General features: G+C 44.4%; 1 protein-coding gene across 2 annotated transcripts in view; it reads right to left on the reverse strand.

The window, feature by feature from the left end:
• RPTOR (regulatory associated protein of MTOR complex 1) overlaps nt 1-26,836 on the reverse strand; it is a 324,545-nt gene that overhangs the window by 223,532 nt on the left and 74,177 nt on the right. For both annotated transcript variants that reach the window (XM_070390212.1, XM_005907642.3), the window contains exon 3: nt 18,881-18,963. In XM_070390212.1, the coding sequence (XP_070246313.1) occupies nt 18,881-18,963 (83 nt within the window). The remainder of the gene's footprint in view (nt 1-18,880; nt 18,964-26,836) is intronic.

A 26,836-nucleotide genomic window follows, 5' to 3' on the forward strand; every position in this document is an offset into this window, starting at 1 on the left:
GGTAGAAACATATGGAGTTGGGAAAAAACCTTGGAAATTATTAGTGCAACCTTAGCCTACTGGAAGGTGAAAGATGAACTGCCCCTGCCCCTCAGGAGACAAGATAAACTGCCTTCCACCACAGCATTTGCAGTCTGCACAACCAATGGCCCCAGGCTAAATGATCCACTTGAAAATCAGTGTTTCTTCTTCCCAAGTTACACATCGGCATTGAATCACCGTTGATTCTCAGGTTCCAACAATTGAAGACCAGTCTTCCCATTTGAAGGTTTTCAGCAAAATGACAGATGCTTGAGGATTTTCCCATCAAACGATCTCACCAAAAAAGTTAACTTGTATCACAATATTGCATCTCTGCTGGGAATCAAATGAATAAAATGCTACAATAAACTGGTTTATCATGCATTATCACAATCACAACCACACTACTCATTTCACCAAAATCTTTCAAATCACCTCTATGACCTTATGTCCAAACTCCAATTAGTCAAGGAGTCCCATCTCTGTCCCATGAAACCTGAAAGAATATTAATGTTTTTCTCTAATTTGTCATCCACTTACTATGCTGGACCCCAGAAACACAGCTAAACAAAGTTGAGGGCGAGTGAAGGACATGACTACCAGGAAGACAGGTTCACCATTAAGATGAATGAGCCACACACAGCTCTCTACAGAATATCTCTAAAATGGGAAAACAAATCACCATTCAATTTCAACTATGAACTCTGTACACACTGTCAAATACCTCAGAGAAATAAACTTTGAAAATGGCATGAGTAGAAAAAATGACACGGCAGAGGGGTTTTCAGTGGGGGAGATGACTGGACACCTCTGGAAGCATCAGAGCTTCTTCAGGCGCACAACCAAGCCACAGCTTGGGAGCCTCTCTTCCCGAGGGCGGCCCTGCCCTCACCTCAACCACTGGGCCAGGTCAGGTCCCCTTTGCCCCTGGCTTGGACATGGCCAATTCTGTGGAGTTTCCCTGAGCTTCTTCTCTTCTTCCCTCTGAAAGACTAACAACTCTTCTAACTCGGAGTGACTTCACCCCCTGCACACAAAGGGGAGTCAATGAGATGTAATGGAAAGATGACAGGCGCCTGGGGAGGAGCTGAGCAGAATGTGCTCTCAGGGCTGGAATCCTGGGAAAAGTAAATGGAGATGATGCTTCTTACCTTCCCAGGTTACTGTGAAAATCCAGGCCCTATGAGCTATGCTCTAACTACACAGAAAGCACCACAAAGGACATCTTCCATCCCTCCCATTCTCTTGAACATACAAAGAAGGGGAGCTGCTGGCAGGCTCTAAAGCCTTCACTGGGGTATGGGGGGAGTGCTCTGGCCTGTCAAGCACTTGATCAGGAACACAAGAGGAATCCCACATGATGTATTCCTTGCTTCCAGTCACTTCTCCTGGTTTGCTGTGATCCATCCATAGTACATCCTGTGATGTCATCTTTCTCACCCACTAGACTCTGTGCTCCACAATGGCAGGGACCACACTTGGTTCTGCTCAGACTCTTGAGCTTAGTATAATCCTGATAAACATTGTTGATGAATGCATGAACCAATCAATGAATCAATGCCTATTCTCCCTATAAGACTTGGAGCCCAACACTGGTGGGAAGCATTTTATTTTCACACCCACAGCAGCCAGCAAAGTGGAATTTTGTTGTGCTGAACCAAGTAGGAACGGTTTTCATGATTCTGCCTCCCCCACTCTTTGACAAGCACAGTGACTGGATTTGTGGTGGCCTCACTCAAACAACAATGACCCTAATGCTTCTAAATTCTCCTGAAGACCCCAGTACTTGGGGCCTCTTCCAATCTCCATGTCATCTCTGATGTCTTCCACTGGGCTAAACAGAAAGGGAATAAGAGTCTTCTTGAGTTCAGACCAGGGAGAAGGAAAGAACAATTTAAAAATGGTCTATTTTTATGAGTCAAATTTGGAGAAAGGTACTTCTTCTTTAGGTAATAACAAAGGCAATGTTCCTAGTATTCCATGGTGAAGGAGACAGAAAACATAGTTTTCTCTGGAGAGAATCACTGCAAATAACCAGCAAGCCCTCCCTGCTCCGCACGCCCCAGGTCCCAAGAATCACGTGGTGACAACACTACAACACATGTAGAATTTTAAGAAATAAAGACTGGAAAGAAAGATGGTGAATGGTTTTGAGGCTTAACAGACAAGCAAGACTTCTTCCATGCTTCCTATGAAGATTTTCCTCGAGTTTTTAATGATTTATATCACTTTTAAAGGAAAATTTTCTTAAGATGAAATAAGGACAGTAGTTAGGAGGCACCCTAATAATTAGACAGTGTCTTCAATTAGCTTCCCTGCCTTGCTGGGTTCTCCCTGGGAAACCTGCAAGTCTTTGATGTGGAACAGCCAGCAAACCACTAATTAGGATGACAGGCTGGAATTCCAGGCCCACGGTCAACAATGGCAGAAGTGTTTAAGAGACTTGCTTTCAAATATCTTAACTGACAGAGAAAAAGAGGGAAGAAAAAAGGGAGAAATGTGGAAAAATACTGGATAGAAGGAGGTCTCCATGTACGCAGAAAACAAAGCAAAACAAAACTTTCTGTTCCTTGTGAGGAGTAATGCTGATTAAAGCTGTATCAATATTCTGAACATAAAATTTATAAAAGCACATTTCTTCTTGTGAGAAAAATTCCAGGTCCTTCTGAAGGAAATGAACACTATACATTTATCTCAGGCACTTTACGGTTAACAACCCACATTATTATAAATGCTCCATCCTCGAATCAAGCCAGCTTTGAACAGCATGATTCCTTTAGAGACCTGGGCTCTTTTCTCTTCCTCATCTCTTCATTAACCGACACTTCCTAAAAACTGCCAAGGTCAAGGATTCTGAATACTGCTAAGTGCTTCTTAGGAGATCAGCTGGGAGAGAGAAAGGGGAGATGGTCAGGGAGGGAAGGAGGTAAAGAGAAAGGGAAGGAGGGGAGAGGAGGAGGGCATAGAAAGATGGACGTGGGGAGGCGGAGCTAGGGAGGAGGAAAGGAAGAGGAGGGGGAAGGAAGAGGAGGGGCAGCAGCAGCTTTGTGGGGGAGGGCCTACCGAAGCACCCGAAGCAGAAAACCAATACTGGGCATAAAAATGATTTTCTCAGGTTTTGCTTCTGTTCCTTAAAGAGGAAACAAAAATGAACACAGCTAAATGCACTTGTCCTCAGAATTAATATGGATTGGTATTTCTTGCTTTATATCATGGAGAAGGTAGGATGAGTTGCCTCCAACGCCCCTTTCAGGGAGCCGGGAAGCCTACACCATTCAGAGTGAGTGAGCCAGCAGCTGTCCTGCAGGAGACTGCACAGGAGAAGGGTGGCCTTCCAACAGGGGCCCTGGCCCAGCAGCAGAGCCATCAGGACCAGGGCAGCAGCTGGGCCCCACCTGAGAAGATGAAGATGCACAGACACAACCAGCAAGGCCTTTCCAAGGCAGATCCTAGAAGCAGTTCTGCAGATCGCACCAAAAAATCCACAGTCCTTCTCAACGGATTGTCTGTGGACAGCAAAAAACTGTAAACAGCCAAATTTCCATCCTGTCACTCTCAGGGAATACACAGAGCAGGAAGAACAAAAGAACCCAAACCAGCCAAACAAATCTGAAAAACAGTGCTGAGCAAAGGAGACGCGAGTGCCACAAACAGGGCAAGCTGACCTCAGTCCAATTAGGGTCTTGTTCACACACACACACAAGGCAATGGCACCCCACTCCAGTACTCTTGCCTGGAAAATCCCATGGACAGAGGAGCCTGGTAGGCTGCAGTCCATGGGGTCGCTAAGAGTCAGACATGACTGAGTGACTTCATTTTCACTTTTCCTTTCATGCATTGGAGAAGGAAATGGCAACCCACTCCAGTGTTCTTGCCTGGAGAATCCCAGGGACAGGGGAGCCTGGTGGGCTGCCGTCTATGGGGTCGCACAGAGTCGGACATGACTGAAGCGACTTAGCAGCAGCAGCAGCACACACACAGACACAGACACACAGACACACAGACACACACACACACACACAGACATGCATATCACTCTTCAGAAAACAAGTGAAGGCACACAGCTTGGCCAGGACAAGGCTGCCTCTGCAGGATGAGGGGGTTGTCATCAGGGACGGACTCGAAGAGGTTTTAAAGCCACAAGTCACTTTCTCTTTCTTAAACCCAATAATGGATAAGCAATTAATTTGATTAATTTCTAAACCATGCATGTATTCCATAATACGCACAAATGGCCTAACTCATTCCCCACCGCAAAGGAAAGTATATTATTTGAGAGGAAAACAATGCTCAATATCTAACCTAAGAATTCATACAAAGACAACCAAACATCTCCAAGCTCATTTATGTTCATATTTTCATGTCTCCAGAGTATTTGGAGAAAACTGTAAATAAGATTTCTCTGCAGATTGCCTGGCTCTGCAAAGAAAAACAGATGATTTTTGTCATTTTGTCAATTTAGAACTGCTTACAAAATATAACGGAAAACATAACAAGTACCTCATGACCTGCAAATCCATTCCTAGGTATTACTCAAGAGAAATGAAAATATATGCCCACGCAAAGGCTATTACATGAACCCTCCAGTAGCTTTGTTCATTGCAGCCAAAATTGGAAAAAACCTGCATGTGCATCGGGAAGAGGGTGGGGAGACAGGTTTGAGTCCATCCATGAGCTGAGACGCTGCGACAATGTGGGTAAATCTCAGAATCATGTTGAGTAAAAGAAGGCAGATCCCAAAGAATACCCACTGTGTGAACATTTGTATGGAGGTCAAGGAGGGACAAAAGTAATCTATGGTGATGGACGGCTGCCGGAGAGTGGTTCCCGCTAGCCAGGAGGAACTGGCTGGGACGGGGAGTGAGGGAACTCTTTGGGTGATCAAATGTTCCACATCTTGTTTTGAGAGGTGATTAAAGGGGAGTGTACAATTGTCAAAACTCATCAAACTGCTAAGAGCTGTACATGTTACTGTATGTATTTGCATGCATGCTAAGTTGCTTCAGTCATGTCCAACTCTGTGCGACCCCATGGACTGTAGCCTGCCAGGCTCTTCTGTCCATGGGGATTCTCCAGGCAAGAATACTGGAGTGGGTTGCCCTGCCCTCCTCCAGGGGATCTTCCTGACCCAGGTATCAAACTCGTATCCCTTACATCTCCTGCATTGGCAGGCGGGTTCTTTACCACTAGCACCACCCGGGAAGCCCTACTGTATGTAAATGACATCTAAAAATAGCTTGTAAAAAAAGTTTGTAGCATGACATATAAAAACGAGATATTCTAATTTTTTAGAGATTTAAAGACATGAAACTGAAAACAAGATAAAACAAGATATATCAAATTGAAAACAAGACACAGTTTTCTGTGCATCTCCAAATCTGTTGTTCTGACTGTGAATTACTGAGCCCAGTGTTCAGGGCTGGGAGTCCTTAATGGTGCAGAGCACCGTTCTAAAGTCAGGAGACCCTGGACAACTCTTCATCACAGCCTGTGCCTCAGAACCACACAAGATACCTATACTGGAGGGACCCAAAAAATCAGCGACAACGTAAGAACCAACATGGAAGGACAAACAGTATTCTCAAACTAGATTCTAGAAATCCATTAGAAAAGAGAAAGGGGGAAAGTTCCCTTTCACAACAGCAACAGAAACTCTTAGAACAATCTTTGTGGAGAAATCAAATCATCAGACCTCATGGAAAGACATAAAATAAGAACAGAACAAATGGAAAAGCATACCCTAGTTATGGTTATAAAATTGCCAGTTCTTAAGTTGGTCTATCAACTCAGTACCATCCCAATCAAAATCTCAACACAACAGTGGTGAAGAATAGGCTGGTGGAGTTGCCATAAACAAGGAGAGTTCTGGGGCCCCCACCTTCCCTGAGATGCACACGGAGTCCTTGCTGACCCCCTTGTGCTGTGACTCGGAACCACTCTGCCCTCCGATCTGTTTGGCTGAAGACTCCAGGAGCAACCCTGACTCTGAGTACAAGTCCCTTTCAATCTACCCCCCAAATCTCCAAGCCACCCACATGGGATCCCTAATGGGCTCAAGCCAGAGCATCACCATCTCCATCTGACACAGACGGAGCTCCTCCACTCTGGAGCTCCAGAGCTCAGGGCTGACACAGAAGGAGAGAGACTGAAGTCAGGTGGGCAAGCTGCCCCCTTAGAATGTGCGAAAGATAAGCAGGGAGCAGAGATGAACCAGGGGGAAGCTGACGAGGGTGAGAGGGACAAGCAAGCACCCTCCTGTGGACGATGGGCTGGCTGGAAGGAACATCAGACCAGAGGGTGGCTGGGGTGGGGGTGGGATGTGATCCTGTTTTCACTTACTAGTTTAAGCAGGCAAGTAAGCAGCACCAGACCCTGTGGGGGTGGGAGGTGGAGAGGACGGGAAGAGGGTGCTGATGTAGCAGTGGAAGGAGGCGTGGGGCGAGAAGGTCCAGGATTCCAGGGCAAGAGGCAGAGCCAGCCAGTAGCCATGTTGGAGAGGGGCTTCCCGCACCATTAAACTTCACGGAGCCTGTCTCGCAGTTCCACTCCTCCAGGGGTGTGGCTGTAATTTATATCAAAGAGATGCTCCTACTTCACAGAACATAAAAAGCCACAGGCTGAAAGACGTGCCACTGCTTGATGCATCACTAAGGGGAAGATGCTGCCGACTACACTTGGCACGATGTTTCCTTATCAACTGGAACTTACAGCTAGTATTTGGTGAAAGAGCTACTGTAAACTGAGTTGGGCAGGTTTATCCCTTATCACCCTTGTATGTACCGGAAAAGAAAAAATAAGCTATAGCCACTGACTTGGGTATTCCCTCACTTTCCTTCACAGAGGCCCAATCTCTGTGACCAAAGGCTGGGAGTGGGGGAGATCTGACATCTCCATGATGGTCTCTGGGCTTCCCTGGTGGCTCTACAATAAAGAATCTGCCTGCCAATGCAGGAGCCACACAAGATGTGGGTTTGATCCCTGGCTCAGGAAGATCCCCTCAAGGAGGAAAGGGCAACCCACTCCAGAATTCTTGCCTGGAAAATCCCATAGACAGAGGAGCCTGGCGGGCTACAATCCATAGAGTTGCAAAAGGTCGGACACAACTAAGCATGAACTCACACACATGGTAGTCTCTGGGGGTCTTTCAGGTCACTGATTTTGTCCTTAGCACTCCTCATCCAGGACTCCTACTCTCTCCACAAGTGGGCCTTTTGGCTACTTTCCAAAACACTAACCGCTGTCCAGTCATGCCCCATGTCAGTACTGATTATAACACACATCCTGATTCCAGAGATGTTAATGTGAAGAGAATGAGCACCTTGGAACTGACAGCTGATATCATCATGGAAATAGGTTATAAGGTGGAAGGAAACTTTCATCAAAGACCATGAATAAGTGAAGAATCAAATGGAAATTATAGAAAAGAAAAAATATAATCAAGAATTTTGGAGGTTGGCTAAATAGCAGATTGGATACTGTAACAAAAGGGGATTTGAGAGTTATGAGACAGGTCAGCAGGAAATATCCAGAAAGAAGCACAGAAAGAACAAAACCTGAAAACAACCCACTGAACAGAACACAAAAACCATGGGACACAGGGAAAGGACAAACACACTCCCATCGAGTCCAGGAGAGAAGGGACACAGGTGGTATCTGAGGTGATACTAACGAAAAACGTCAAGCCATGGGATCAAGAAGTGCCAAAAAGGATAAATACAGTCAACCAACCCAAGAACACCTCAGTGAAATGATGAAAACCAAGAAAGAAGCTTTTAAACCAATGTTGGGTGGGAGGAACCTCAGAAAAACAAATATTAAGACTCATAGCCAACTTTTTATCAGAAAGGACAGAAGCCTAAAGATGACGGGGAACACTTTTAAACTTGTTTAAACTGGAAAAAACAAAATCAAACCACCAACAACAAAAAGCCTTTACATGAAAAGAAAGAAACTGCTATAGAATTCTACACCCAGTTCCAATCCCTGGTCCAAGGAACTAAGATCCTACATGCTGCACAGCACAGCTAAAAAAAAAAAAAAAAAGGAAACAAAAACCAGTCACCTCTAAAAAGATCATCTGACTTTAATCGTTAATACAGATTTTTCTGTTTCATTAGATAGATAAGAATAAACCCATGTTAGAACAAGAGCTTTTTAAAGCTGCAATGAATTTTAGAGATTTATCCAAGGTTGCAATTATTCAGTGAGATTAAAACAGGTCTCCCAACTCAGGCAAATGCTGTGCTGTTAAGGAGTTATCATTAATTAAAGAACAGCTTTTGTAAAACAAAGCAATTTCTTTATGGTGATGGAGGCAGGAACACCCTCTCCCAACACTAAGCTACCCCAGACTGCACTCCCTTTGAGTTCCATATCGGTAACTCTAGGGAAAATACGGAAAAGTAGACACCACTAGTTAGATGGTCATCTTTCTAAAAAGAGGATTGTAAACTGATGCTCACTTCCATTATCTGCAATTCTCATCACTGAATTGGGTGGTCACTTACCTATTTTTTATGTATTAAAAACAATGACTTTCCATATTGATGAAAATACTAAACTTGTAAGTAAAATCACCATTTCCTCTCATTTGAGGCTATACCAAGAACCTACTGCATTCAGCCAAAGTGGCCCTTCACCCAACTGTAACCTACAGCCAGCTGGAATCTACACTGCATGTACACACCCTCAAAGCACCTAGGCCACTTGGACAGGTATCACTTAATTTTAGAATGAGTTTAGGATGATTAGCCCATCTCTATTCTTTGGGCAGTAATCCCTTTAAGACAGGCTATTACCTTCCCACTACAGGATCCCAACCTAGACAGCATATTAAAAACCAGAGATATTACTTTGCCAAGAAAGGTCTGTTTAGAAAAAGCTATGGTTTTTCCAGTAGTCATGTATGGATGTGAGAGTTGGACTATAAAGAAAGCTGAGTGCTAAAGAATTGATGCTTTTGAACTGTGGTGTTGGAGAAGACTCTTGAGAGCCCCTTGGACAGCAAGGAGATAAAACCAGCCAATCCTGAAGGAAATCAGTCCTGAATATTCATTGGAAGCACTGATGCTGAAGCTGAAACTCCAATACTTTAGCCACCTGATGCAAAGAACTGACTCACTGGAAAAGACCCTGATGCTGGGAAAGACTGAAGGCAGGAGGAGAAGGGGATGACAGAGGGTGAGATGGTTGGATGGCATCATCAAATCAATGGACGTGAGTTTGAGCAAGCTCTGGGAGTTGATGGACAGGGAAGCCTGGAGTGCTGCATTCCATGAGGTCACAAAGAGTTAGACACGTCTGAACAACTGAACTGAACAGGATCCCTCCTATGAACATTTAAGGTGCTATCCATGACCAGTGTTTTTTTTTTTTTTTTTTTTTTTTTGAGATGCTGATCTTTTTTTATTCCCCTTAGAATAGTCAATAAAACACTTTCCTTCCACTAAGACAACATCGTAATTTCTCATCAGTTGTTGTCTTAGGTTAAACGCCCCTAACAAGCTTAGCTATTTCGATGCATGGAGTTGGTAAACAAAGTTAAAGGAACAGGTTTGCTGAGCAGAGACCTCCTAGCACCACCCCCCGACACACACTGCCTCAGATGACTACATAAACTGCACTGCCCTAGGGGTGCTGCCCTCAGGGTGGTGCTCCCCACTGTACAGCTCTCAGAGGGACCAGCCCTCCCCATTGACTTAAGCGAATCTCTATGGAGAAAATGAAGGCTGCCCCCAAGATGTAAAGGGCTGAAGGAAGGCCTCAGGCAACAGCCTCTATGGCTGCTCACATCTCACACACACACACACACACACTCTCTCCCTCTCCCTCTCCCTCTCCCTCTCTCTCTCTCACACACACACACAGAAATAAGAGAGCCCAAAAGTGGCAGAACAAACTGCATATGGATTTCACAAAGCCAGTAACATGTATCCCTCTGCTTCACACAGTCCCATTCCTACACTAAGTGATACTTGGAGAACAGCTATTTTAAATCAGATGCCTATTACTAAAGTCACACAGAGTCATGATTTTTAAATACAAGGGATAAAGGACTTAAGGTAAAAGTAAGCATCTACCCCAAACTCACCATGACAAACGTTTTGTGCACCATTTCGGGGAGTACCTGTGTAACTACGTGTTGGTGGGACTAGAATAATCAATAGAGCAAGATGCCACAAAGCAAATGGAGAAGGAGAAAAACGAAGCCAGCCGCAGGCTCATCTCCCATCACATTCACTCCAGGGCATGTGAACAAACGGAAGGATGGGCAGATCAAGTGATCAGGGACCGACCGACCAATCGATCTACTCATACATACACACAAACACTTCCATGTACACACACATCACACACACCTACATTATTAATTTGATGAGAAGAAACAGTTGAATTTCTCTAAGTTACACATGTATTTTCTAAGACTGCTGAATACATTTTCTTCTTGTGCTTTGCTTATTAAATTTATCATATTCCAGTACCTTTTCATAATAGAAGTCAAATAGCCTGAGAGTTCTGTGTTCCTCCAAAGTTTGAAATCTTTTGGAGGAAGAAGTGGGAGAAGACCTCTGTGATAACATTCTCTATTTCTTCTATATTGACTGATTTATTTTGAGTTTCTATCTTTTCTAAGGTCAGTTATGGACATTTGATTTTCCTAGAAAATCATGCCTTTCACAAAGGTTTTCCAACTTGTTTACAAAGTTTTGCAAAGTACTCTTTGATGACTCTTTAAATTTCCTCAAATCTTGAGCTATTTCTCCTCAATAATCTAGGTTCTCTCCTTGATTTTTATTGAAATTTGGCTGAAATTTTTTAAAATCAAAACACAACATAACTAAGAATCCATCAAGGAACCCACCCTCCATTCAGATCTTTAAAGGAGAACCTTTCGGGACTTCTTTGGTGGTCCAGTGGATAAGACTCCACACTCCCAATGCAGGGGGCCAGGTCTGATCCCTAGTCAGGGCACTAGATCCCTCAGGCCACAACTAAGAGTTTGCAGGCCACAACTAAGAGATCTGGCATGACAGAACTAAGACCTGGCAAAGCCAAATAAAACACATTTTTTTAATAGAGAAAGAGAAACTTCCTTGATGACACTGACACAAGTCCTATATGACCCTCTTGGTTGGGCCCTGTGCTCTACATCCTGTTCACAATATTATTCACAAAAGCCAAAAGGTGAATACAACCCAAATGTCCTTCAATAGATGAATAAACGAAATGTGGTCTAACTAACCAATGGAATTTAATTCGCCTACAAAAAGGACTGAGTTACTAATACATACAGCAACATGAACCACATGGATGAACCTTGAAAGCATCACACTAAGTGAAAGAAGTCAGACACATAAGGCCACATATTATATGATCCCATTTATAATTTTATGCTATGTGAATTTTATCTTAATTTTTAAAATAAATATCTACTGTATATCACAGTAACAAGTAACTCCTTGACATTTAAGAGGGGCTATTCAGAAGACTTTGTGAAGCCCCAACTCACATATATCACTGTGACATACAGTTTAACCCTGTAAAATGAAATCAAGATAACAGGAGTGGCCATTTCACTCTAATCCATTCTCATTTCGCCCATGATCAGCACTCTGTTGTTTGGCTGGAATATAATTTGACAACTCTTCTCAGTTACACATGGTAAGCATACGGTGGGCTCCCTGCCATCTCTAAATTTCACATTCCATTCTTTAAAGCACCACATCTTCTACTTTCTGACTTAGAACCAAGCACTTCCTCAGACATCTTTATTTCCATCCTCGCACATCCTCCAGAGCTGTTTACACAGGGTTCTGCATCCTGGGCCTCCAGGTTAACTCGGAAACAGCCTTACACATGAAATTTGTGAATGCCGAGCTGCGGTTTTAGTCCTCAAACTGACAGCATTTGGTCTTCATTTGTAATCTGTCACACACAGAGAGATAACTGTCTTGTTAAAAGGAACAAGAAGATGAGAGACGACGTCCGGGAGTAGCTTGTTAAGGACAGAGTTAAGGCCGTGTTTGTCTCTGAAAAGTTGATCCTTCAAGTAAGTCAGTTCATAGAGGAGAGTGGGGAAAGGAGTCAGCCAGGCAGGAGAGGGGACCTGGAGAGAGGGGGCGCCCCTGGGCGATGCACTTCACTCAAAGGGCCTCCACTCTCAAGGAAGGTAGGGATCTGCCCATAGCACTGTGGCGCCTCATTCCCCCATTAAGCTTACTTTCACATTTAGGTGACTGTATATACTCCACGGGGTCGCAAAGAGTTGGACATCAGTGAGCAATTTTCACTTTCACATTTAGGAATCTTAAAAGTTGAGTAGCAACTTCTTAAAGTGACATTTCTAGAAAGTAGCAAAGCCAAAATTCAACAAGCCCAGGTTCTCTGCCTGGTGACAAGGCCATGAACTCACCCCTCCCCAGAAACAGCCAGAGTTCTAGTCTCATGACAGGCAGTTCATCCTCCAGATGGCTGCAAAACGTTTCCTTCTTCTTGTTTTATAATATTTGTTGTGTTTCTGGAAGAATGCCCAGGTCAGACCTGTGAAGGCTGGTGGAGGGATGGCCAGGCCCGTAAGCTGTCTTAGGAAAAGCAATGGGAGATGGAGTTGGTAGGGGGAGTTTGGAATATAATTTGACACCTCTTCTCAGTTACACATGGTGAGCATACGGTCGGCTTTGCAGAACCTACACTCCACATCCAGAGGCTGCTTCCACTCCCATGGCTTCTGGAACAGGGAAAGACAGGAGGTATGTGGGCAGGGCTAAAGAGGATGCGTTTGGCTGATGAGCATAAACCAGAATTCACACTGAACACGGTACATGCAAAAGCTATCAGGTGAGCAGTGATTGAAAAGAGGGGTGAAGATGAAGTCTGGGAACACTGTCAAGGCCAAAGGAAAATATAAATAAAATGTTTGTCACAGGTACAAATCTTAATGTTCGGGGCAGAAAAGACTTGGGTTAACAGTGAAATTGTCAAAACACAACAGTTAACCCCAAGAACACCAGAAGTCTTTGTCTACACTGTCATGCAAATTTAATGAGTACTGGATGTAAAGTGCTTCACATCAGATACTGAATTATGTAAACTGTGAGCCACCCATCCTCAATTCTGCCTTTGGCTATGAGTCCTCCTTTGCAGTCTATCACAAAAACACAAACAAGGTGGATAAAGCCCAACCTTGGGACCCAAGAAAAGGAAAGGGCCAATGAAGGGAAGCAGAGGGAGACATGGCTGGCCTAGGGGACAGCAGAATGGGAGTGACAGTGTGATGCTGGCGTTTGGGCGGCCCTCAATCTGCCTTACGGGGCATTTCCACAGGCTGAACTGCAATGTCAATTTGGGACTCGCGTTATGACGTGACCCCAAGCAGAGTCACTACAAGAAATAACCCACCTTGGTCTATTCTACAGATCTCTTCAGAGCACCTCCCACGTGGGAAACACAGCCCAAACTTTCTTCTGTGAGTTTTTTTCATTGGCTCTGAAAAGCCCAAGAAAAGGCGGAACCCACTTACATGAGGTTTTCTACTGCATCCCAGTAGAGAACACATTCCACAGCACTGAAGGGGGCAGGTAAGGGCAGTTGTCTGTATTAACAATACCTGCTGCTCTGCCCCTGCTCTCACCCACAATGGGGCAGGCACCACAGCCTGTGGGCCACAAGCCCTGTGACCACCCCAGGAAGGAGGCCAGCAGGGGCAAGTCACCCAGCAGTACAGTGAGCTCCAAAGCCCGACCCAGCAAACTGAACTGAGAGCCCATTCCCTAACACTCATCAGTTCAACGGTCAATCCCCAAAATGCCTGGCAGCTGAATTCCTCCTCCCAGAGGAGGGCAGGCTGAGCTGTCAGGCTCATCTCCGGGAGCAGTCAGGAGCCTAACTCCAGCATCTTAACCACAACCCCACCAGGAAACACTGCTGCACAGTGTTAGGGTCTGCCAACAGCAGCTGCGCCTAAACCCCAAAGATAAGCCAACAAATGCCCAAAACGTGAAGAAAGCTGTCCACTGGCCCTGTCATTCCCCTTTCCTCCAAACTCTCTCCTCCACCACAAGGTACAATCATGGCTGCAGTTCATTTGCACATGCTCTGAGAAGATGCAGGCAACTCTGTGACCAACACTGAAGGAAAGGGCAATGGTCACTTAAAACACAATTATCTCTGCTTTGATGATGGACCAGGTGGTGGAGGGTCACTTTGTTCCAGGCAGACGCCTACCCCTATACATACTCCGCCTGGTGGGAAACACTCTGAAAATGCGTCTTTCTAACAGCAAAACCAACTTTCCAACTTTCATCCCTTGACCACCTGATAGACTTGAGAGGCACAATGAACTGAAGGCAAGGCTGAAATTGAGCCTCTGCTACGTGCCATGCAGCAAATGTCCTGCATGTGGTACCTAAGAACAGTCCGCAGAGGACTAACTGAGGTTGTGGAGCACCTTGGCTTCCTGGAGCCCCCCCAACCACTGCACGAGTCCCCAAGGCTGGCTGGAGAAGGGTGCATCACAGCAAAGCACCACAGGGCACTCTTCATCCCCTTTCACAGGTACGCACACAGGACATAATGGGCTAAGTAAGGGTCACTTCAGACACTTGCTGGCACTGGAAGTCTTGCTAAATGCCTTCACTTACCTTAGGAAGTTATGAATATTCCCACTACATTTGTTTTCAAGCCACCCAGGAAAACAGCCCAAGGAAAGGTGCTGTGGTCTTGATGGTGGTTTGGAAACTCTTTGGGGAAAGAACAGGAGAGCAACAGGACCCTTTGTTTGCCATCTTCCCCTGGCCCTAGTGCCTAAATCACTCCTTGTACTAAACTGCCAGAACCCCCAATTTGTTTGTAAGTCTTAAAAAGATAAATTCTTCACTGTAGATGCTCAGCTTTATAATCTCCTGATCCATCTCCCAATAAAACTTTCAGTTGAGACTTATGAACTGAGTGAGGTTTATTTAACTGCAGGATTTTCAGCTGAAACAACAGTTGGCATTTTTCCTTCAAGCTCCCGCAGAAACACAAATTTATGTACCTACAAGGTAATAAGGCAAAGTCTTAAATTTAATCAGAAGAAATATTTCACCTGTGGCAAACTGATAAATTATTTAGAAAAGGGGGGGCTCAATTGGCCTGGCAAGGAAATCTGGGCCAGATACTCTGGAAGCTTCAGACAAAAACATCATCATCAAGGTTTCTCTAAACTCCTTCTTCACCCCAAAACACCTTTATCAAAATGTTTAATCTTGAACAATCAAAGCTAGAAAAGTAGAAGCTTTCTACTAGGAGGAAAAACTAGAAGGATTTTAACACCAGGAAGGAAATCAGCTCATCAAAGGACCACCCTGATGACGCTCACACGCTTCCAGTAGTTTATCCTCTGCACTCCCTGGAAGGGAGGGAGACGCCAGGATTCCCCAGCCTGCTCCCTTCCACGGCAATGTGGAGGCCTCTGAGGATTTCCACAAACACTAATGAAAATGACCTTATTTCCAGTGGCCCAACCTTTGTGAGTCTTGCAGTACAGGATACAGAGAGAGAGAGAGAAAACCAGATCTATGGGTATCAACATCAAAGGTCTAGAAATTTAATAACGTTCCCATTGTTTTATTGCAGATGCAATCAACCTCTCTTTATTACTGCAGAAAACTCGAGAGCCCTGTAGAGTGCAATGAAATGGTGTGTGTTTCGCTCTGCAATGTTTCAAAGGACCCTGATTTATAGTTAGAAAGCAGGCGCCCACACGTAAACATCGGAGCTTGGTGACTGCCTTTTGTTTGGCGCAAACTCTATGAGGCAGCGTGAGGCTGCCACCACACTCTGAGAACCACTCCATCAGATGCCAGGCTTCCTTCCCTCCTGTAAACCCACGTGAAGGTGTGCAGGGCAGAGAAGTGTGCACTTGCATCAGGACATGTACCATTACTGCCCAGTGCATGCGGCACAGCCCCATGACTGACACCAGTCAGTCAGTCAGGTATCTGGCTGCACCCTTACCTTAGGCTTGTCTCTGAAATACACAAGTCCCACTAACTGTTTGTAGCAGAAACACTGTAAACATTTTATAGTACTTAAAAATGAATGTAATGGTCTTGGCATTCAAAAAAGAAAACATTGAGTATTCATTGTTGTGGTTCTGCTTCCTGAATGCAGGCAAAAAGATACCATCCTGTTGCATGAATTGCTTCTTACTAGGCTACAGCTGATCCTTTATTCCAACTCTACTTTATAAATCAACCCAGATGGAATCCCACCGCACTAGTATATTGGCACCTTTGCCAAGGCTTCCAATAATCTGGAAATATTCTCCCTCACCAGCCCTTTGAACCATCTCTCTTTCAAAAAGTTACTTTGGAGATCTTGAAATCCCATTAACCTTAACAAATTTTCTCAGACTAACAACCATCCTTCCAGAGGACTACACCCCTTTGTACCACTGCTGGCCACCTGTGTCCTGGGAAGGTAATTTCTCAGTCCTATGTGTGATTCCACACTGTCCTTTTGGGCTCTGCAATCATTTCTTTCTATATAAATGCTGCCTGCTTTACATGCTAATGCCTCTTCCAGATAGCATGGAAGAGCTTTGCTTACAGACAGTAATTTAGATTAAAAATAATAATGATCCTACTTTAGAAGATTCCATTTACTGTTAGCTAGCATGAACTTGCTGATTCCTACCAAGCTAAACTAATAATAAAGCTAGTAGTAAATCAACTCTTAGCACACGAAAAAAAAAAAAAAAAAAAAAAAAAACCTGTAAATCACACCAAATGGAATAAACATAAATTGCCTTGATATATTAAACATGCATTCTGAAAAACTGTATCTTCTATGTAGTAATTCTTTAAAAGGAAGAAAGAATTAAACCAGCAGAGACCCTTCCTATGAAGAATACAATCAGTAGATCTGAATTGATCGGGTAATGTTCTTTCTTAAATGTGTCTAGCAAAGAGAAAACAGAAAGTCAAACCCAGAGGAAGGTCAGAAGTAGCTAAGTCAGAAAGGCATTCTTTTACACTGTAGCAGTGCTGGTTCTCAGCCTTCCATCTGCCGGGAGCACCACATCTTCCAGTGTCACCTGTGCATGTTGTCCCACATGGACCGTACGGCGTGTCTGAGCCTCTGAGAGCACTCACCCCTAAGTGCCTATCTAGCCTGGAGTACTTTCAAACTCCTCAAAGAAGCTATTTTCTACTGATAACACCAGGCATCTCAACTATTTTTAAAGGACCACACCATCTAAATCTTACTGGTCCTCATCCAAGCCCCAAACACACTGCACTCTAAAGAAAAATGCTACTGAATTTTCGTATAAGCCATCAAGAGTAACAAATCTGAGGGAGGAAAAAGCAAAACCTTTAGACATAGATGAAACTCTCTACTAAGAATTCTAAGTTAAGAACAAGAATCCAAGAGGTTTCCCTGGTGGCTCAGTGGTAAAGAATCCACCTGCCAATGCAGGAGACCCGGGTTCAATTCCTGATCTGAGAAGATCCCACATGCCACGGAGCAACTAAGCCCATGCAGCACAACTACTGGGCCTGCGCTCTAGAGTCCTAGAGCTGCAACCACTGAGTCCAAAACTTCTGAAGCCTGCAAGCCTAGAGCCTGTGCTCCACAAGAGAAGCCACAGCAATGAGAGGCCCACACACCGTAACTAGAGACTAGCCCCTGCTCTCTGACACAAGAGAAAGCCTGCAGCAGAAATGAAGATCCAGCACAGCCAAAAATAAATTTAAAAAGAAAATGAATAAGACTCCATTATTACTGACTTGACAAGTTAGAGATGCAAAGCACAAGGATACACCTGAGGCATGGAGATGTTTCATGACATTAGTCACCTGACACCGTGAGCAAAAGCAGAAATTATCAAGGGCACCATCACAGGCAGGAATATATTCATTCCTGGCTATTCTCTTCTCTAGAAATGTAAATAATCCATGAGGAATTCCCGAATTCCAGATCACATGGATAAATGATCCACAAACAAAAATCCTAAACAGGCAAATGTTCGCCGGTTCTCTGAGATGTTGGCTCCCATTAGGCTCATGACCCTAAAAGCAGAAGCGAAGGCCCACAGGAGGCACGATGACAGTGCCACTCGCTCAAACCTCCACCCCTCATCCCATTCCGTCCTGTAGAAAATTCCAGAACCAGCATCACACAAAGCTGTATGGAAAGGAATCTCCATAAACACCCCAGATTTCTAATTTTCTATTAGAATTATTAAATCTTCAAACTAGTTAATGAGAAAGACTAAAGAAAATAGGTCTTTGGGTGGTTTACAAATAAATTCAGATCTTAAAGGCAATTTGACACAGTTATATTCTATGCCACATTTCTTTCTTTAAAAAAAGTTTAAGATATAGGCAACAAAAGACCCAGTAATTGGTAACTGTCTCCTTAAAAAGAACCTTATCTTTTGATTCAAAGACAAAGCATATGATAGGTGTCATCGTTTGAATGTTGACTGCTTTTTTTCTCAACTATTTGAAAATTGAAGATGGCAGAAATAGCTATAACTAGTTGAGGTTACAGAGTATTACTGAAAATACTTTTTCTGAGCAAAATAAAAACCGCGATTTAAGAGTAATATGAAAAATACTTTTTTCCTAAACATTTCGTGGGAAAGCTGAGGCAAAATAAAAATTAGACCATCCAATCAAAGACACACTAAGGCATGTGCTTCCTTATCAATCTATGGAGCACGTCAACAGACAGAAGAGGGAGGCAGGCCTGCCGTAACGAGTGTCCCATCACTGGATTGTACGAGGAGAGAATCTGGATTCAAAGACTGTTTGAAAGCAAGAAACTAGATTTCTCCGTAAGAAAGAAAAAGAAGAGCAAATAAAGAGCTTACCCTTGGCTGCCAGTTCTCGTACTGCTTCTGTAGATTTGCACCAATGGTTTCCAGAGCTTTCTGAGGACCCATCGACAGAGGATCTGGGAAAGCAATGAGAAGGAGAAAGTTTTTTATTTGTTCATTTCCTCCTCGCTAAACCTCTCTTTCAGAGTTTCCTCTTAGACAATTCAAAGTCACCTGTGACTAAAGACAACACAACAGAGCCTGAGGTTTACCTCTGTTTAGCCTGACTTACAGAACTACTAAGCCTCCTTGGAGGCGAAGAAACCACAACTCTCCATCTTTCTAGGGAAAACTGGTTTTATTACTGGTCCCGTGATTGTTTCCTTTCATCCACATTTGTCATTTTAGCACCTATGGTGCTCTTGATGAGAATGAAAGAGGAGCGTAAAAAAAGCCAGCTTAAAACTCAATATTCAAAAAACTAAGATCATGGTATCCAGTCCTATCACTTCATGGCAAATAGAAGGGGAAAAGGTGGAAGCAGTGACAGATTATTTTCTTGGGCTTCAAAATGACTGAGGACAGTGACTGCAGCCATGAAATTAAAAAATGCTTCCTCCTTGGAAGGAATGCAATGACAAACCTAGGCAGTGTATTAAAAAGCAGAGATATACTTGCCAACAAAGGTCCATCTAGTCAAAGCCACGGTTTTTCCACTAGTCACGTACAGATGTGAGAGTTGGACCATAAAGAAGGCTGAGAGCTGAAGAACTGATGCTTTCAAATTGTGGTGCTAGAAAAGACCTTGAGAGTCTCTTGGACTGCAAGAAGATCAAACCAGTCAGTCCTAAAGGAAATTAATCCTGAATATTCACTGGAAGGACTGATTCTGAAGCTCCAATACTTTGGCCACCTGATGCGAAGAGATGACTCACTGGAAAAGACCCTGGTGCTGGGAAAGCTTGAAGGACAAAGGAGGAGATGGCAGAGGATTAGATGGTTAGGTAATATCACTGACTCAATGGACAATCTAAGCAAACCCCAAGAGATAGTGAAGGACAGGGAGGCCTGGCGTGCTGCAGTCCATAGGGTCAACAAAGAGTTCAGACTTAGCAACTGAACAACAATAACAAAACTGTTTAACAATGCAAAAGGAAGCAGAAAACAGTTTCAACAAATAGAAGCCATCAAATAGCTGGTTATGTCCTGGGTGTGAAGACCAACAGAGTAACTGCCAGCTGGTCTGAAAGCCTCTAACTTCTGTACCCTCACTTCCACACAGTGACCTTGTGGTCAGCGCTCTGGCCACAGCTAATCTGTGGCTAAGAGAACAGAAATGGTTTCCTCTGTAAACAGATAAAGGCCTGTCCAGAAGTCACACTGATCAGGGGCAGCTCTTAGACACATCCTCTAAAGAATCACAACAAAGACAACCGGAGGGAGGGAGTTCCAAAGGCCCACGGTGGGGAGGTGAAACATATACCCTGTCCTCAGACTGCACCCTCTGGAAAGCCCGGCCCCACCTGCCCCTTCCTCCCTTGGCTGCTCCCGGGGTGGCATGTCAAAAGCGTGTGGGAACCGGAGAGAGCCGCACCGTGCTTCTCCATGCACCTCACCCACAGCCCTCATCAGCAGTGGCAGCCCCACAGCAGCACGCACTGTTCTTCCCCCGGTCTTGGGTCAAAATACGGCCACCTGAGGGGGGAGCAGGGACAGCTACAGTAGTCCATCAGGCTACTATCAACAAAGTGAAGCTGTCACATCCAAACCACAGGAGTCGCTGTGGTCAATTAAGTTTTATGGTTTCCTCCCAATAATATGACAGGGAATGGGAGGGGAGAGGGGAAGAGAGGGAAAGGATGAGGACAACTGAAATGGTGCATTTAATGTGACATTTACTAAAATAAACAACTAAACAACTTAAGTGAACTAAAACAAAATCCCAGGTGGATACTGCTGACAATTTTGTCAATCTGACATGGGGTGAAGTAAATTTAAAATTGTAGTTCTATCTGAACAAAACACTTCTCTTCAAATGCCTTCACAGGTTTCTACTTAATGAATGAAGGATTAGTGAGTGAGTAGGCGGGTGGGTGGGTGGGTGGGTGGATAAATGGAAAGAAGGAAAAGTAGACGGTAATTGGCGTTTGTATAAAATTTTAGCTCTTCATAAATCTTGCCTGCAAGCTCTTCAGCATAACCCTCTGTATTTCATGATGCTTAGAACTTGACATTGACATGGACTTAGTCCAACATACCTCATAACAAAGAAGAGAAAGCTGAAGCTTAAAGTGGTCAGACAACTTGGTCCAAGGTCACAAAGGTTCTTGGTGGTGCTGGCATTCAGCCAATGTAAGAAGTGGAGTCTTTTTTTTAACCTCCCATCTTCTCCACATTTACACAACCTGACTACCACGTCCTACCCAATTTTCCTTCAAAAGAGCCTGCTCTCCATCACTACGCCTACACTGGTCATTACATGATGGTCACCACCACCATCAACTATGGTGGTGTTGGTCCCACCAGCAGCTTCTCATGTTGACACTATAGAGATTCCCTGCTCCCAGTCAGTTCCCAAAGATGCTACAGGGGACAGAGGGCAGAGGGCAGGGAGCGCAGTAGGGCTCACTGACCTGTCTCCTCTCAACCCACCTGGAGACCAACCAGCATAGTGAGTCCTTCTAAAATACTGCTTCTATGATGTCACTCCCCACAAAAGGCCTACGGTGCCTCCTGAATGCTCCCACTTAGATAACATGCAAAATCAGCAGAGCTAACAGACTCTGTCAAAACAGTGGAGGCTTGGGGCTGGGATGACTAGAAGGTGATAACAGACAAGATGGGCTTCTGAGCCACTGATAATACTGTTTCTTGATCTGGGTCTGCTCAGCTTGGGAAAAGTTATCAACTATACACTTGGATCAGTGTACCCTCCTATACACATGCTATGCACAGATGCTCAATCATGCCAACTCTTTGGGACCCAATGGACTGTAGCCCTCCAGGCTTCTCTGTCCCAGGGATTTCCCAGCAAGAATACTGAAGTAGGGTGCCATTCCCTTCTCCAGAGGATCTTCCTGACCAAGGGACTGAACCCGCATCTCTTACATTTCCTGCACTGGCAGGTGGATTTTTTTAACCAGTAGCACCACCTGGGAACCCCACATATGCTATACTTTAACACAAATTAAAAATTTAAAAACATGCAGAACTCACTGCTCAAGGAACATCTGTACTTCTCCATAGCTTGTATTTAGTGGACATTTCCTAAGTATTTCTTCGCTGAAATATGAACAAGGTTTAAACCAAAAGTCATAAGAGCAAGAGGCCTAGGTGCAGGCACAGGGTGCACCCAGAATCCAGCAGCAAGGCCCAGACAAGCCCAGCAAGCACTCCCAGGGCTGTGCCCACAGCCAGCTCCTTCTCCTCCCAGGGTTCATTCTCACCTCCCCGTGCAGACCCCAACTCCCCATATGGCCTGTTTCAACTCCACCATGTCTGCTGAGTTCGAGGGGCCTGTCTCTCTCGTGCTGCTACTACTGCTGCTAAGTCGCTTCAGTCATGTCCGACTCTGTGCGACCCCATAGACGACAGCCCACCAGGCTCCCCCGTCCCTGGGATTCTCCAGGCAAGAACACTGGAGTGGGTTGCCATTTCCTTCTCCGGTGCATGGAAGTGAAAAGTCAAAGTGAAGTCACTCAGTCGTGTCCAACTCTTAGCGACCCCATGGACTGCAGCCCACCAGGCTCCTCCGTCCATGGGATTTTCCAGACAAGAGTACTGGAGTGGGGTGCCACTGCCTTCTCTCTTGTGCTGGTCTTTTCTAACACTAAATCCTAAGAAGCATGACTACATTCCTATAGATACCTCTGCAGTTAACAGGTAGGTCTCCACCTAACATCTGTTGACCAACTCAACTATCTGTCAAGTCCAAGTCTGATATAAGGATCAGACGACAGGCTGTGAAAATGTCTGTAAAACCAAGAGCTGCACGCAAAGGCTTTCTACCACTATTTTTAGCTCATCGACACAGGTCTCTTAATATCCCCATGTGGAGGGAAGAAGAAAATGCTTTTCTCTAAGAAGAAAAACAAAGTGCCTTCCAAATATTTTCTTAGGATAAGAGAATTCCCAAGCATCCAGTGAACTCACAGCCATCTTACCTCTGAAACACAGCTAATAGATGCAAACGACATCAAGGCTAAATGACGCTCCCTCCCCTTCAGCGCTCAGCTCATCTACACTCCGCTTTCAAACACTGATCCTCTCAGGTACAGAAGTGCTCCTCTTTAGTGGGATTGTTTTTAGTTTAATGTGGGGCCATAAAACAAAACAGCCTCTCCCCTGCTTCCCTGAGCGTTGCCTCCATGAAATAAAACAGCATCTTACTGTCTAGAGGGACAGAGGGGCGGCACCCATGTCCGCACACCCACTCCTGCTGGGCAAGCTGGGGCCCACGCGCCTTTCCGCCTCCCTCGCTGGAGCTGGAATCTGGGCCTTGGCTGTGCAGCAGCCCAGCAGGGAGGGCGGGCTGTCACTGCTGGGTAGCACAGTGCATCCTCTACTTACGTATCCTGGCACCACAAGAAAACCTAAAGGGCCACTTCAGGGACGCTCAGGTACATCCTCTGAGCCTCTGGAAGTAGGACTCTCCCCAACATGTGTGGAGACTGTAGGCACACAGGTACACAAAAAGGGACTAGAAAGTAAGAATTTGCCTATTTTTCAAATTTCCAGACCCCTTATCCCTACGATCAGGGCAGTTTCGACCAGCAGTCTCGCCATTTGATGTGTGTCTGCAGCCATAAAGCAATGAACTCGTAATCCCCACCCAGCCCCATGCACAGAAGCATGGTTCTTTCCCCTCTCTGTTCCTCTCACAGAAGGAACAGAGGCAGTACAGATGTGGGAACAGCTCACGTTCCTACCCAGCACCTTGGCCTGTTGGGTGGGGTGGGGAGGTGCGTGCAGGCTGATGGTGGCTGCTCCTGGCTGTGAACAGTCCCCAAGTTGAGCCCTGTTCATGTCCCAGTTAATCGCCCTCCAGCCAAGAAGTGGGTGCCATTATCAGCTTCATTTTGCAGAGGAAACCAAGGCCCCAAATGGTTAAGTGACTGCTTGAGTGAAATAGCTGGAATGAATAAGCTGAGGTCATGATGAGTGCAAAACCTTTTGATTTCTGGTAACAGAGCACAAAATGCTAAGACCAAGTATAAAACATCGATTGGCTGCCTTCTAAACGGGAGCATCTTTTTAGGTTATTAGAAGGTACCAAGCCCTGCAAGGGGTCTTCCTCAGGACTCCTTTCCCAGCCATGACATGCTCCAGGCATACCATCCTGAAAAAGGCAGAACCAATTTGTCATCAAGCCTGGATCTCCCTGCCTCACCAGCCAAGCCATGAGTTCAAGTCGAATAAACTGAAAGTCTGATGATGAAACATTAACACAGACAAAGCACCTCTTCCCCCAAAATGCTTATTAACTACAAAAGGGAAGGGGGGAATCTTACAGCTGAAGTTCAGGTATCAACTTAATTAAATGATAAGAGAGCTACATACCCAGCAATGAGATAAATTAAAGTCATGTGCCACCTGATAGGATCCACGGGGGAAGGTGGATCTCTTCCATGACACTCCTGCCAAAGAGGCATAAACAAAATGTAATCCCAAGGAACCACTGGGGACATTCTGCTAAACAGAGCGCCTATGACCTTCTAAGTGTCAAGGTCATAAAGGTTAAGGAAAGACTGAGGCCTGTTCCAGGCTGAATGAAACTAAATTAGGGACAATGTGTGAAGCAGGAAAGAGTCTTTGTGCCGTAAAGGACCTTATGGGGACACGTGGCAACCCTGAAAATGCAACCCAAGGCTTACCCGGTAGTGGCACATCCATGTTAATCCCCTGTCTGTGAGGACCAGGTTGTCATGAAAGAGAAAGTCTTGTACGTAGCAACCATACGTTAATAGATTTCAAAGTGACGGAGCATCATTTCAGCAGCTCACTTTCAAATGAATGAGGAAGAAAACTGCTTAGAGCGCCACATGCAACTTTTGAAAATGTTTTTTCAAAATAAAAATTAACACATAGGCTGCCAGACACCATTACAAATTTGCTGATTCAAATCTCTAAGACTTTCCCCCTCCCTTATCCCATATTGTTGAAATCACCATAAGGACTTGCTTTTTAATAAAAGCCAAATGAAAAATTTTCAACTCACTAAAGGCAATATGCCCTGCTGAATTCAAAATCTATTGAAATGATTACAAAGTAGATTGCATATCTAAACTTCAGAAAAATTTTAAGACTATAACATTAAAAAATCTATTCGTTTGCTGGATTTCACATCAAGAAGAAAGTAAGGGATTCTCTGCATTTTTATTAACACTGTCCCATAAATACGGATCAAAGAGACTACGTGAGATGTGAGGGAGGGTTCTTTGATTTCTCTTTGGGGGCAGGAGTGTAGAAAGCAAAGGATTCCTGGAGAATCTAATGAAAACCAAAGCCCCTCAGCCCGGAAGGTGCACTTCTCTACTCAGACACCACACCCACACAATCCCCAGGAGTGCACACTGGGATCTGGGCTGAGAAGTCTTATGCTAAAAACCTAACAGAAGAGTAGTAACAGAGGGAGGAAACAGAAAACAACTGATTAAACGCAGCTTTGACAAGGGGTAAATGAAGTGGAAACAGTCAGTGGTGGCTAATAAGAAGTCAATTTCAATCGGCACAGTCACCAAGGGATGGCAGAGGGCCAAGAAAGCATCTAAGAAAACTGGCCACAGAAAACAGCTACTGTCACCGGGCTGGGAGGACAGGGGGCCTGTGCTGCAGGCAGGAGGCTATGAGATAAAGGCTGTCATCCTAAGATACCTTCAAATAGTGAAACAGGTAAGTAAAGTGGGGGAAAAAACCTATTTCCCAATTCAGATTATAACAATTTGTAATTTTTACTGTTTAAAGCAGATAAAGGGAATTTCTGCTTTTGTTTAGACTAGAGAAAGCTGCAGAGAGGTGGGGTATGGATTGCCCCAATCCTACCAACAAGAGAAAGCTGAAAATCCAATGATGGACACAAAGGAAACTCATACTGTGATGGCTTCACTGGTAAATTATACCAAAATTTACAGAAGAAATAATACCCAATTCAATACAAACTCTTCCTTGAAACAAGAAAGATGGGAATATCTCTCAACTTGTTTAATGAGACCAGCATTGTTTTGCTACCAAAACGAGACAAATATGTTGCAAGATGAGAACACTATCGACCAACAACCCTCATAAGCAGAAATGCATGATTCCTTAATAGAATATTAGCAGTCAAATCCAGGAATATATGAAAAAGATAAAACAAGTGAAGCTTATGCCAGAAGGCTCAACAAGATCAATCTATATAATTCACCCCATCAACAGACTAAAAAAGAAAAGCCCGGTTATTATGTCATTAGATGTTGAGAAAACATTTGATAAGATTCAACATGGATTCCTAACAGAAACTATCAGCAAACTAAGAATAGAAGTGAACTTCTTAACTTAGAAAAGACATCAGAAAAAAACTTTGGCTAGTGTCCTGTCAGTGGTAGGAGCCTATAGCTTTCTCCCTAATGTTTTCTCTCCAGAAACAAGTGAGGGTTGTGCTGCACCATTTCTAGTCAACAATGTGCTAAGATGCTCTGGGAGGGCGACAACAAAGAACAACTCCGCCTCCTCCTGGAGAGAGGCAGGTGGAACTCTGCGTTGCGCAACTGAGGCACCTGCGCGCAGGTATCAGTGCTTCAGGGTTTTTTGGTTTGTTTGTTTGTTTAAGTGTATATAACTAGTACTAGGTACCAGATGCAGGGCAAATTTAAAGGAGAAAATTATATAATCCAATAGTCATCATTTAATCAATTTTTCCTGAGACACTCTCCATTGCAAATGGTAAGTAAATATATCTAAAATACCTTAAAGGTTATATAACTGCAAGATGAGATAAAATCTTCAGATTTACACAAACCAATCACAGGCCTG

The sequence above is a fragment of the Bos mutus genome, chromosome 19 (assembly GCF_027580195.1).
Source record: "Bos mutus isolate GX-2022 chromosome 19, NWIPB_WYAK_1.1, whole genome shotgun sequence".
NCBI classification, from domain to species: Eukaryota; Metazoa; Chordata; class Mammalia; order Artiodactyla; family Bovidae; genus Bos; species Bos mutus.